The sequence below is a fragment of the Lagenorhynchus albirostris genome, chromosome 8 (assembly GCF_949774975.1).
Source record: "Lagenorhynchus albirostris chromosome 8, mLagAlb1.1, whole genome shotgun sequence".
Taxonomy (NCBI): domain Eukaryota; kingdom Metazoa; phylum Chordata; class Mammalia; order Artiodactyla; family Delphinidae; genus Lagenorhynchus; species Lagenorhynchus albirostris.
The window spans coordinates 50,769,681-50,783,884 of NC_083102.1; the positions used below are offsets into that span (position 1 = coordinate 50,769,681).

At 34.6% G+C, this 14,204-nt stretch overlaps 1 protein-coding gene across 1 annotated transcript in view; it reads right to left on the minus strand.

Annotated features, from left to right (window-relative positions):
* The window catches only part of PALS2 (protein associated with LIN7 2, MAGUK p55 family member), a 103,493-nt gene that overhangs the window by 37,022 nt on the left and 52,267 nt on the right, over positions 1-14,204 (minus strand). Inside the window, exon 2 of the mRNA XM_060156058.1 lies at positions 13,024-13,142. Coding sequence (XP_060012041.1) covers positions 13,024-13,140 — 117 coding nt within the window. The 5' untranslated portion in view covers positions 13,141-13,142. The remainder of the gene's footprint in view (positions 1-13,023; positions 13,143-14,204) is intronic.

Consider the following 14,204-nt stretch of genomic DNA (forward strand, 5'->3'; position numbering starts at 1 on the left):
TCTTGCAGTTAATTATTTAATCTAAAACATTATGCATTACTCTCACTCATTTAAATGTGTGATATATGCTCTCACTGACTGCTAGTTGAGTTGTTGCTTCTTAACATGGCTCTTCCAGTCTAGATGTGTTAAGTTATACTCTTATGGTTCAAGAATACCACCCACTCTTTCAACCTTCACCTGTTTGCTCAAAGAGCTATAAAGATCACCTGTTTCTCCACGGAAGAGATAATGACTGGCTTAAAATTTTCAGGTACTAAGCCAATATAGTTTCTACAATATCCTATGTTACTTTACATATTGGTAGACTTTGATTAAATTCAAGTCTTTGGGAAAAGTAAAGGAATAGAAACGATCATTGACTTGAAAACTCTAATACACTTCCCCTCCTTTCTATGTTCACTTACCTTATTGCTCCCAAATTCGGAGAGGACAGGAGGGAATGTGGAAAGACTGATGGCAAGAGAGAAAGAGGAAGTCAAGTGTAGGGCAGAATTATGCTATAAAAACAAATATACCTGAAGGTTTTTGCACATCAAAAACCTGGTACAGGCTGGTTTTATGGTAGGAAAAAAAATCTCACTACACAATACATAAATTCTCAGAGGAAGAGGAAGTTTTTAAGTGAAACTGCAGCTATAATTATATTAATACAGAAAATTAATTTCTGAGATATAGTTGAGTTCAATCAAGATCAATTTTAGTTTTTCCAAGAAAGCAAATACAGGTCCATATTTGTTAATACGTAACTTTTTAAGTTCCAGGATAATGTGAAAGAAGTTGAGACCTTTATTCACTTTAAAGTCAGAATTTCTTTAGTAGCTCTCAAGAGGCAAGTACCAAGTTGAATTTAACTAACCAAACAAAAAAGACAAAGGAAATACTGAAAACGGACCAGAGAAACAGATATGAATCACATGCTATCTGAATAAATGGGTCTTGCTTCCTTTAAGAAAAAGCATTATTAGAAAGCTAGCACAACTCAATAAAAATATGTGTCACCTGCCACAAGTGCTTGGAAGAACATGCCATGACTGGCTTTGTAGACTTGGAGTTGATACAAATATAGCCTAAGCCCGCTTGTATGTTCAGTTCTGAGAATCCTTCACCACAGCACTTTAGAAAAATGAACTGCAGAGAAGAAAAGTTCTTTCAAAACTTCTGGGTATTTTACCCAAGCACAGTCCATCTATGCTTGCAAACAAACAAAAAATTTAACAAAAGTTATGCACTATAAGTGACAAATACCTGGTAATGATAATGGTATTGCGATTATGTGTAGTAACCTTATCTTTCTCCCTTAAAAACAAAAATATCATAAATTTTGTTTCTGTCTTCTTAGAACATGGCCAAGTATATTGTAGTTGCTCATTAAGTATTTCTTGAAAAAGCTAAGTAAATAGGAGATAAGATTGACTGTGGTCAAGAGACATCCTCTTCTTTTATTCTAGAGACTTTTGAACAAAAAAGATAAAGAGAAGTTCACGAGTAACCAAAAAATAAGAATTTGAGCAGAAAGTAGAAATGAGACAGAGAGAATGGAGAATTCAATTTTTATTTTGCTTCTGCATACATGATATAAAAAAGGATGAGATCTGTTCTGTTGAAAAAAATGGATGAAATAAGTGTAACTAAATTAGAACTGAATTCTCTAATGAGTAAAGAACTTGTCATCTAGTTAACCAAAAAAAGTTCAAATTCTTAGATTAGATAAACTATGTCTCAAGGCATTCAGGGAGCTGAGCCACTCTTAGAGATACCTGTAGAATTAGGAGACCCACACAGATGTCAAAAAACTAAAAATGGGAATCTTATACTTTTTAAAAGGAGAAAGGGCTTTTTAAAAAGCTTGGCTTTAGTAGTATTCAGAGAAAATATAAAAGAATGTTTTTATAATCATTGAGTGGGAAAGACATAACTATGATGCCAAATCCGGAAGCTATAATTTAAACAAACAAAAACAAGCCCAATAAAATAAATGGCATTGAACATTTAAAATTGAACATTTAAAATTTCTGCTTGTCAAAAATCAGCAAGGTCAAAATACTTACGAATCATATTGCAGACCAAAGGTTAATTTCCCTACACACACACACACACACACACACACACACAGAGAGAGAGAGAGAGAGAGAGAGAAAGAGTTCAGAGAGAGGGAGGGAGGATTTCTATAAACCAGTATGAAAAAAATCAGCAACACATTAAGAAAAATGGGCAAAGAATATGAAAAATTCACAAAGAAGGAAATTCAAATACTTCTTAAACGTATGAAAAGATATACAACCTCCTTCATGATAAGAGAAGTGCAAACTAAAACCACACTGAAATACTTTTTTTTCAAATGAGATTGGCAAGGATAAAATTCTGGTAACATACCATGTTGGTGAGAATATGGCAGAAGACAGGCATTCTCGCACATTCTTTTCTGGTGGGAACACACTAGTGAGCAGTTCGACTATATCTACCAAAATTACAACGATTCTTTTAAGATTTATCCTAGAGATATACATACATATGCAAAATAACATGTAGCAAGACTGCATATTACAGCATGACTTGTAAGTGAAAAAGTCACCTAAATATCAATCAGAAGTTTGACTAAAAAATTTTTGTTATATTCATGCAATGGAATATTATGCCACTTTTACAGAGAACGAAGGTTCTCTGTAGGTACTGATATGGAATCATATGCAAAAAAAATCAGAATTTAGAACAGAAAGTATAAACCCACAGCTACTATTATATTTAGTAGTGAATAATATTATATTTAACACATGCTTTTCCCCTAAGATTGTGAACAAGATAGGGATGTCTGCTCTCATCATTCTGTTGAACATTTGTACTGAATCTTCTAGCCAGGACAATTAGTCAAGAAAAAAACGAATAATATAAAAAAGAATGTATATGTACAACTGAGTCTCTTTGCTATACAGCAGAAATTAACACAAAATTGTAGATCAACTACACTTCAATTAAAATAAATAAAAAAGAACCAATGAAGAAAGTTTCAAAGAAAAATATAAATAAATAAATAAAAGGCATTCAGATAGGAAAGAAGTGTAGAAAGAAGAAAACTTACCAACCTAGAATTTTATCTATACAGTCAAATTATCCTTCAAAAGAGAAATAAAGACTTTTTGTCAGACAAACAAAAATTGAGGGAATTTGTTGCTAGTAGACCTGCCTTGAAAACAATGTTAGAAGAGGTTCTTCAGAGAGAGGAAAGGAATATAGGTTCAAAACTCAGATCTTCATAAAGAAAAGAGCATTAGAGAAAAAATAAATGAAAGTAATAAAATCTTTTTTAAAATTCTTAATTAATCTAGTATATTAACTCTTCAAAAATAACAGCAACAGTGTATTTGATGATTACAGCTTATGGATAAATGAAATGACTGACAGCCTGCTCTAACGGAGAGATTGGAAATACTCTGTTATGAGGTAGTTACTTCAAGTAAGTACTGTATTGTTATACTACAGTGAAATAATATAGTGTTATTTGAAAGTGGACTTAGATTAGCTGTAAATGTGCACTGCAAAGTCAAGGGGAAACCACTAAAATCTTTAAAAAAAAATATAACCAATATAAGTTAAAAGAGGAGAAAAAAATGAAGTCATATAAAATGCTCAATTAAAACAGAGATGGCAGAAAATGAATAGAAGACCAAACAATAAGAAAATAAGACACAAGTACATGTTGTCTACAAAAAACCCACTTTAAAAATAAAGACAAAGGTAAATTAAAAGTAAAGATAGTGAGGAAGACATACCATGCTAACATTAATCAAAATAAAGCTGGAGTAGCTATATTAATTTCACACAGAGCAGTCTTCAGAGCAAGGAAAATTATCAGGAACAAAGAGAAACATCACATAATAAAGAAGACATAACAATCTATAACGTAAATGATCCTAACAACAGAGCATCTAAATATGTGAAGAAAAATTTCATAGAACTTCAAAGAGAGAGAGATTAATCCACTATTGTAGTTGGAGGCCTCAACACTCCTCTATCAGCAACTGACAGATCCAGCAGGCAGAAAAATCAGTAAGGACAGAGTTAAACTGAACAGCACCATCAATCAACTTCATCCAACAACAGTAGAGTGCACATTCTTCTTGAGTGCACATTCTTCTTAAGCTCACATGGAACATTCACCAAGATTAACCACAGTATGGGCTATAAAACACACCTTAACAAGTTTATAAGAATAAAGATTATAAACAGTATAATAATAAAAATCCCAGCTACATTTGTTGGAGACAAATCAACACACTTCTAAATAAGACATGAGTCAAAGAAGAAATCTCCAGAGAAATTTTGAAAATATCTGAACTAAATGAAAATACAACTTACGAAATTTTGTGGGATGCAGTGAATGCAGTATTTAAAGGGAAATTTATAGCACTGAATGCATATTTAGAAAAGAAGAAAGATCTAAAATCAATAATCTAAACTTTCAGCTTAGGAAACTCAAGATAGAAGATTAAATTAAATCCAAATTAAATAAAATAATAAAATTTAGAGCAGAAATTAATGAAACTGAAAACATGAAATCAAAGAACCAAAAGCAGTTTCTTTGAAAAGATCAATAAAATTGATAAACTTCTTACCAGCTTAACTAAGAAAAAAGGGATAAGACATGAATTTACTAATATCAGAAATGAAAGAGGCCATCACTACTGATGTCCTGGATAATAAAGGAATGGTATGAACAATTCCATGCACATAAATTTGATAACCTAGATGAAATGGACCAATTCCTTGAAAAACACAATCCACCAAAACTCATAAAAGGAGATACAGATAATCTGAGTAGCCCTATATCTGTTAAAGACATTACATCAATAATTAATAACCTTCCAAAACGGAAAGCACCAGGTCCAGATGGGTTCACTGGTAAATTCTACCAAACATTTAAAGAAGAAATGATACCATTTCTTTACAGTCTCTTCTAGAAGGCAAAGGAAACACTTCCTAACTCAATCTATAAAGGCCAGCATTACTCTAATACCAAAACCAGAAAAAAGACATTACATGTTATTATACATGCATCAAAACCCATCAAATGTACAACACAAAGAGTGAACCCTAACGTAAACTATGGACTTTAGCCAATAAGGCTTTAGATTTATAGAAAAACTCGGCAGAAAATACAGAGAATTCCCATATATCTGCTCCCCTACCCCAGGTTTCCCTTATTCGTATCTTGTATTAATGTGATAAATGTTATAATTAATGAGCCAATATTGATACACCCTTACTAACTAAAGCCTATAGTTCACATTTCCATGGATTTTGACTTTTATGTTGTACAGTTCCAATGGTTTTGACAGATGCATAATGTCACTCATACACTTTAAAAGTATCATACAGAATAGTTTCACTGCCCTAAAAATGTCCTGTGACCCACCTAGTCATCCCTCCGTTATACTCCCCAAACTGTCAACTACTGACTTTTTTGATACTATCTCTATAGCTTTTGCTTTTTCCAGAATGTCATATAGTTGGAATCATACAATGTGTAGCCTTTTCAGACAGGCTTCTTTCACTTAGGAATAAGCATTTAAGGTTACTCCATCTCTTTTCATGGCTTTATAGCTTATTTCTTCTTATTGCTGAATGATATTCCATTTTATGGATGTACCACACTTTGTTTATCCATGCACCTATTGAAGGACATCTTGGTTGCATACAAGTTTTGGCAATTATGAATAAAGCTACGATAAACATTCATGTGTTTGTTTCTGTATGGACACAAATTATCAATTCACTTGGGTAAATGTCAAGGAGCACAATCACTGGATTGTATGGTAACACTATATTTAGCTTTGTAAGAAATTGCCAGACTGTCTTCCAAAGTAGTTGTACCATTTTGCACTGCTACTACCAATAAATGAGCGGCTTCCCTTTTAGGATATATGTCCTGCAAATGTTTTCTTCCAGTTTGTAGCTCACCTTTTCATTTTCTTAATGGTGTCTTTTGCAGAGGAAATCTAATTAACCAAAATTTTCATTAAGCCTTATGCTCTTTATGTCTTATCTAAGAAGACTTTCTCTAATCCAAAGTCACAAGGAGTTTTTCCCTTATGCGTCTTTTTAGAATTTTTTTAGCCTTAGCTCTTACATTTAGATCTATGATCTATTTTTAGCTAATTTTTGCATATAGAGTGGGGAAAAAGATAATGTTCATTTTTTTGCATATGAATATTCAATTGTTTCAGGAACATATATTGAAAAGACTATCATTTCTTCATTGAATTATCATAGCGCTATTAACAAAAATCAGTTGACCATGTAAGTGGTAGTCTCTTTCTGGACTCTATTCTGTGCCATTGATCTGTATGCTGATACTGTATTGTCTTCATTACTGTAGGACAATAGTAATCCTTCAAATCAGGTTGTGGAAGAGATCATATTTTGTTCTTTTTCAAAATTGTTTGTCTGGTCTAGGTCCTTCATCATTTTGTCAGTCTGAAATTTTGGCTGGGATTATACTGAATCTTTAGCTTGGTTTACAGAGAATTAACATTTTAAGATTACTGAGCCTTCCAATTCCTTCACTTATGTAAGTATGTATGTATGTATGCCTTTAATTTCAGCGATGTTTTGTAGTTTTCAGTGTACAGGTCTTGCACATATTTCTAAAAATTTATTTCTTTTTTGGTAAATTACAATTTCCAATTGTTCATTGCTAGTATATAAAAATACAACAGATTTACATAGATTAATCTTTTATCTTGTGTCTTTGCTAAACTCACTAATTAGCTCTAGAGGGGTTTTTTTTCTTCCTTCTGGTAGATTCTTAGGATTTTTGGCATAGATGATAATGTCATCCTTGAATAAAGACAGTTAATTATTTCCTCTTCAATCCGTATGCCTTTTTTTTCCTCGCCTTTTTGCTCTAGCAAAGACTCCCAGTACAAAGTCGAAAAGAAGTGATAACAGTTGAACAGAAGTGATCTTATAAAGCATTATATTCCACCATGAATTACAATGTTAACTGTAGGGTTTTTATAGATGCCCTTCATTAGGTTGAGGCAATTTTCTCCTAAGTTTGTTGAGTTTTTAGCAGGAATGGATATTCAATTTTGTAAAATGCTTTTCCCACAACTATGAACATCATCAAATGATTTTGCTTATCATGTCATTAAAATGGTGACAAACATTTATTGGTTTTCAAATATTAAGAAGCTTGTATATTTAAGACAAAACTCACTTGGTAATGAGGTATTATCCTTTTTGTATGTTGCAAGATTTGATTTGCTAATATTTTCTTAAGAACTTGAAGTCTATGTTCATGAGGGATACTATTCTGTAGTTCTCTTTAACTGAACTGTTTCTAGCTGGTTTTGTTATCAGGGTAACACCAAGGCTAGTAACACAAAATTGGAAATGTTCCCTTCTCTTTCTTTTTTCTACAAGAAGTCATGTAAAATTGGTATTATTTCTTCCTTAAATGTTTGATAGAATTTTCTTTTGAGGCCATCTAGGCTGGAGCTTCAGGGTTTTTTTTTTTTTAATTAATTAATTAATTAATTTATTTTTGGCTGTGTTGGGTCTTCGTTGCCGTGTGAGGGCTTTCTCTAGTTGCGGGGAGCAGGGGCCACTCTTCATCGCGGTGTGCAGGCCTCTCACTGTTGCGGCCTCTCTTGCTGCGGAGCACAAGCTCCAGAGGCGCAGGCTCCGTAGTTGTGGCTCATGGGCCTAGTTGCTCTGCGGCATGTGGGATCTTCCCAGACCAGGGCTCGAACCCATGTCCCCTGTATTGGCAGGCAGATTCTCAACCACTGCGCCACCAGGGAAGCCCGTGGAGCTTCAAGTTTTAAACTGCAAATATTCAATTATAAAAAACAGATACAGTGCTAGTCAGGTTATCTACTCTTATCTAGGTTTTAGTCATTTGCATCTGTCAAGAAATTAGCTTCATCTAGTTACCATATTTATTGCCATAAAGTTCTTCACATTATTTCTTATTATTCTTGCAATGTCTGTTGGATTTGTAGCAACATCCTCTCCTTCATTTCTGATACTGATAATTTGTGTCTAGCTAGAGGTTTACCAATTGTATTAATATACTAAGAGTTATATTGATTTTTTTCTATTTGTCTTTTTTATATTTACTCAACTTTATTATTTACTACTTTCTGCTTATTTTGAGTTTAATTTGTTCTTTTTCTATTTGCTCAAGGTGTACACATGAAAATTGATTTAAATATTGTTCTTTTCTAATATAGGCATTTCCCTCTAAGTGCTGCTTTGCTGCACCCCACAAGTTCTGACATGTATTTTCATTTCATTCAATTCAAAGTATTTTTAATGTTTCTTTGTGATTTCTCCTTTGACCCATGGCTGTTTCAAAGTATGCTGTTTAATTTCCATATATTTATGGAATATATTCCATATATTTATATATATTCCATATATTTATGGATTTGGGGAATAACTCTTAGTTTGATTTTGCTGTAATCTGCACTAGTTTCCTAGGTCTGTTATAACAAACTGAGTGTGAGCTCTGCCCAATGTCCCACATGTTATGAGGACTTTCCACTCAGGGTGGTGGGAATGCCAACTAAGCTATTCCCCATCCCTTCTGAGCCCTGGAAATTGTCTGGCCTACTGTGCTTTCCAGTGGGTCTTTCCTTGGGCTCTAGAGCTGTGCTTCACATATGCACAATCAGCACTCAGCCAGAGATTTGAGGGCACCCCTAAGAAAATCTCTTTAGCTTCCTCCTCCCTGATACTCTGCTACACAAATGCCAGTCACCTCCACCTCCCCAAAGGCCAAGCTCTACTAAGACTGCTGGGCTGTTTGTGCTTCTTCTTTCTGCACTGCAGCATGGAAACTACCCTCAGACAGTTTCATAATGCTCACCTCCTTTCTTTCCTTTCAGGCATCACAATCCTGTGCTGCCTGTTGTCCCATGTCTGAAGATGGTCACCCTCCTACACCTTTGTTCTAACTTTTCTAGTTTCTGGAGTGAGGGTAAATTCAAGTCTATTTTCTCTCCCTTACAGCTTGGGTGGAATTTATTCATTCTTATAATTTTACTTTTGGTGGCTACCCTAGAGATCTCAATATGCATCCCTGACTTTTTTTTATTTATTTATTTTATTTTTGGCTGTGTTGGGTCTTCGTTGCTGCACGTGGGCTTTCTCTCGTTGCGGCGAGCGGGGGCTAATCTTGGTTGCAGTGCGCAGGCTTCCCATTGTGGCGGCTTCTCGCTGCAGAGCACAGGCTGCAGGTGCACGGGCTTCAGTAGTTGTGGCACAAAGGCTCAGTAGTTGTGGCGCGTGGGCTTAGTTGCTCTGTGGCATGCGGGATCTTCCCAGACCAGAGCTCAAACCCACGTCCCCTGCATTGGCAGGTGGATTCTTAACCACTGCTCCACCAGGGAAGCCCCGCATCCCTGACTTTTTATACAACCTTAAGACATTACTTTTACCACTTTCTGAATAATGAGAGTATCTTACAATTGTCTGAATCACTAAGTCCTTCCTTTTGGGCTATCATCTGCACATATTTCATTTATACACATGCTATAAATGCCACAAGACACTACTATTATTTCATCTTAAAAATCAGTATTATTTTATGTTTACTCACTAATGTTCCCTTTATTTTGTCATTCTTTCTGCCTGAAGAACTTCCTTTTGCATTTATTGTTGAGTAAATAGAGACAATTTTTCTCAGATTTTGTTTCTCTGAAAAGAAAATCCTCATTTTGCTTTCATTTCTGAAAGTTGCTTTCGCTGAAATTTTTTTTTTTTTTTTGCGGTACGCGGGCCTCTCACTGCTGTGGCCTCTCCCGTTGTGGAGCACAGGCTCCGGACGTGCAGGCTCAGTGGCCATGGCTCACGGGCCCAGCCGCTCTGCGGCATGTGGGATCTTCCTGGACCGGGGCACGAACCCGTGTCCCCTGCATCAGCAGGCAGACTCTCAACCACTGAGCCACCAGGGAAGCCCTGAAAAGAGAATTTGAGGTTGGCAGTGTTTTTCTTTGAGCACTTTAAGGATCTCAATCCACTCTGTTATGACTTCCATAGTTCCTGTTTTATTGCTAACCATTAGTATTAGTGTTTCTCCTTAATATGTCTTTCTTCTCCAGTTGCTTTACAAAATTTCACTTTATCTTTGATTTTCAGGAGTTTGTGATATTCTGAGGAATGTTTTGCTTTGTATTTTCCCTGACAGGGGGTTCACTTGTCTTCTTGAATCTATCAGTTGACGTTGTTGTTCATTAGGTTTGAAAATTCTTGGCCATTGTGTCTTGAACTATTTCTTCTGTCCCATTTCCCCGCTCCCTCTTTCTGGGATATTAATTACATGTGTATTTGATCTTTTTGAGAATGCCTCACATATTGTCTTTTCCAGACATACTTTTCTATGAATTTCGGTTTAGATATTTTCTGTTGACCTGTCTTCAAATTCACTAATCCTCTTTTCTGCTGTGTTTAGTCTTCTACTGGCTTGGCCAAAAAGTTCATTCGGTTAACAAATATGTTGTTCAATAAAATTCCTGGTGAAGATGAAAAATGTGTCTTTTATTTTTACTTAAAACCGAATGAACTTTTTTGCCAACCCAATATTAAACCCATCAAATGAGCTCTTAACCAGATATTGTATTTTTGAGTCCCTGAATAACCATTTGTTTTTAATTCTTATTTTTTAGTAATATTTTAAATGTCTTCATTTTTTCCCACTTTTTTCTTCTATTAAAAATATGCTATTTAGGGACTTCCCTGGTGGTCCAGTGGCTAAGACTCCAAGTTTCCAATACAGGGGGCCGGGGGTTTGATCCCTGGGGTCAGGGAACTAGATTCCACAAGCTGCAACTAAGAGTTCACATGCCACAACTAAAGATCCCACACACAGCAACTAAGACCCAGTGCAGCCAAATAAATAAATATTTTTTAAAGCCTCCAAAAACAAGGTATCACTTAAAAAAAAAGTTATTTAAAAATCTTTGTCTATAAACTTTAATAAAAGGGTCATCTATGAGACTGCTTCTGTTGTTTTTCTCATGATTATTAGTCACATGCTCCTGCCTTTCCACAGGTCTAGCAATGTTTGGCTCGCTGTCTCCTCAGCAATTTATCCATTTTTCTCCCTACTTGTGCTGGGAGTGTTGGCCTGCTGTGACTTATTATCTCTTTCCTGGAAGAAGGCCCTCCCTTCCTCCTGGGATTTCTGTGCCCTCAATTTAAGGAATACCCAACTATTATTGCTTTTATTTTTTGAGAAGCTGCTTGAATGTTGGATACTACTGGGTGATTCTCTTCCTAATTTCAATTTTATCATCAAAAGATTACAGTAGCACTTCAGCTGCTCAAAAGTCATCCAGCCATTTCACTTGTTAAGAACAGTGAACAAGATAATCTTCTGAAAGGCCAATATCAGTGACACAAAAGTGAATCATTTTTTACGCACAGAAGTTCTTAAGAATACACACACACACACACAGACACACAAACACAGCTTGTGCTGTGGTAGAAAGAGCACAGAATTTGAAGAAACAAGATCTGGCCTAAATATTTTTGTCATTTACTAGCTAAGTGACCCTAGGCAAATAATTTTTCTATTTTTAAAACTTAGTTTTCAATTCATAAAGTTGTTGCAAAGATGAAACAGTATATTTTAAAAACCCTTATAAACAATAAGCACATTGTAAGATGCCTTACATAATATTATCTAGTTTTGAAATCTACGTCTAAAAGCTGTAAATTAAATAAACATGAGGATGGGGTGTAATAGATACACTGGCAATAAAAACTGACAACCAACAGTAAGTATGATATAAAGGGAGAAGTAAACACTACTTTTAAAGTAGCAATAAGAGCTCAGGGCGAGCAATTTAATTAACAGGCTTAAACAGCCCTTACTTATTTCAACAGACCCTGAAACTATTACTTTATCTCAACACAGTATAGTGACTGATATTTGTGACAAGAAGCTTGTATCTGAAGGAAAATCATATCCTATATATTATTATTAAAGGAATATCTAACAAAATTTTGAAAGACTACAATCAAAAATGACTAAAATAAAAATTCTAGTTGGGTGATCTGCAAGTGGATAAGTTTCTACTTAGAAACCAAAGCTTTTATGTCATATGACCTTAGAATGATTACACTAATGAATAAAATGAAGAATCTGCATCATTAACTCACTCCTACTAATAGAACACTTTGTAAAAAGTATGATTTTTCAGAACTCTTAGAAGAAGACAAGTAACAGACTATGGCTAAAAAATGATCACAGGAGAGGGTAAAATCAACATTTTAGGAATGACAAGATGGTTACATGAAGAAAAGGTCAGAGACATAAACGATAAGGTCCTACTGTATAGCAAAGGGAACTGTATTGAGTCTTGTAAGAGAAATAAAAGGGAAGAAAAGAAGAAGTCAGAGAGGGTATATGGCACAGGTTCTTGAAAGCAAGAATCATCTGAAGAATGGAAGAGCACGGTTGTGAAATAGTTAATACACTAAGCTTTAGTGACATTTACAAAAATTATTACAGGGAAATAGTATAATTGAAATAAACTGGGCCAAAAAATGGTTGTGAAAGTATATTTATGGATGAGTTAAAAAGATTACTAGAGAGTTGATTATGGAAACAGACTCAAAATGTCAGGGTTACCAAGAAAAAACAAGATTTCAAAAAGTACTATATATAGGAAGTCAAGAACTGAAATGAAAAAACAGGTACATGGTCCAATGTAAAAGAAGAAAGTCAGTACCTTGTTGTTGAAAACGGAGACACGACGAGAATCTTTTCCGCAGACCTCCGTTATAATACGACTGTTCAGTTATTATTTCCCTAAAACTTTAAAGTCAGCATAGAAAAGGCAAAAGTGGTCTAACTTCTGTGTACAGTAAGATCTCATTAGCTGTTAACTGTTATTATTTGCTAACAAAGCCTAAGGTATATTAACCAGGTTCTAAAACAGTAATCTGAAAAGACCTCTGTAAAAACAATTAAAAAATTAATTTAGTTATCTTATGAATAAACCAATATACCTTAGCAAGTGATTTTACAATAGGATTCTCCATTATCCCCTTGAGGAAAATTAGGTCTATTTCTTCTGCTCCTGTAGATGAGGGCAGCTCCGTAAGGTTATCCAACACTTGCTGCATTGCTGCTGAGATAAAAGCAATAGTAGAAAAAAAAAAAAAGCAAACCTTAAATTCCAAGCTATTACGAAATACAACTATAAAATAATTCAAGTAAAAAGACATTATCAATTAACACTCTTTTGAAAAGTCACATTTAAAGAACTGAATTGTTGAATAGTAGAAATTTCAAATGCACTTTCCGTGAATTAGCAGCAGGATAGGTTTTTACATGCAATTTGGAGTTTACCAGACTATATAAGGCATACTTAGAACCTTATACTTGTTTTTTATTTTTCAAATTTAAAAACATTACTCAAGAAGAAATATAAAATTGTAATAGAGCAATAAAAAAAAGATTAATCAAGAAACTTCCAACAAGCCCAGAACCAGATGACTTCACCAGTGAATTCAAGAACTAAAACCATTACTTCACAAAGTCTTCCAAAAAAAAGTAGAAGAGGAAGGAACGCTTCCCAACCATTCTGTGAGATCCTGATACTAAATCCAGACGAAGACATCACAAGAAGACTACAGCCAATACCTTTTACAAGTACAGAGGCAAAAATCTTTAATAAAACACTAGCAAACTGAATCCAGCAACAAATGAAAATGACCAAGTACAATTTATCCCAGGAGTGCAAGGGTGGTTTATCAACATATGATAATCAATCAATGTAATACACTGTATTAATAAAACAAAACCACATGGTATCTCAATAGGCACAGAGAAAGCATTTGACAAAATCGAATACCTTTCATGATAAAAAACATTCAACTAGAATAGAAGGAAATTTCCATTTCCTCAAGGGCATCTATGAAAAACCCATAGCTAGACTGGATGCTTTCCCATAGATCAGGAACAAGGCAAGGATTTCTACTCTTGCCATTTCTACTCAACACTGTACTGGAGGGTCTAGCCATGGCAGTTAGGCAACAAAAAGAAATAAAAGGCATCCAGATGAAAAATGAATAAGTAAAACTATCTCTTTTTGCAGATGACATGACCTCCTATATAGAAAATCCTAAGGAATATATACAAAAGATTTATTAGAACTAAATAAATGAGTTCAGTAGGGTTGCAAGAT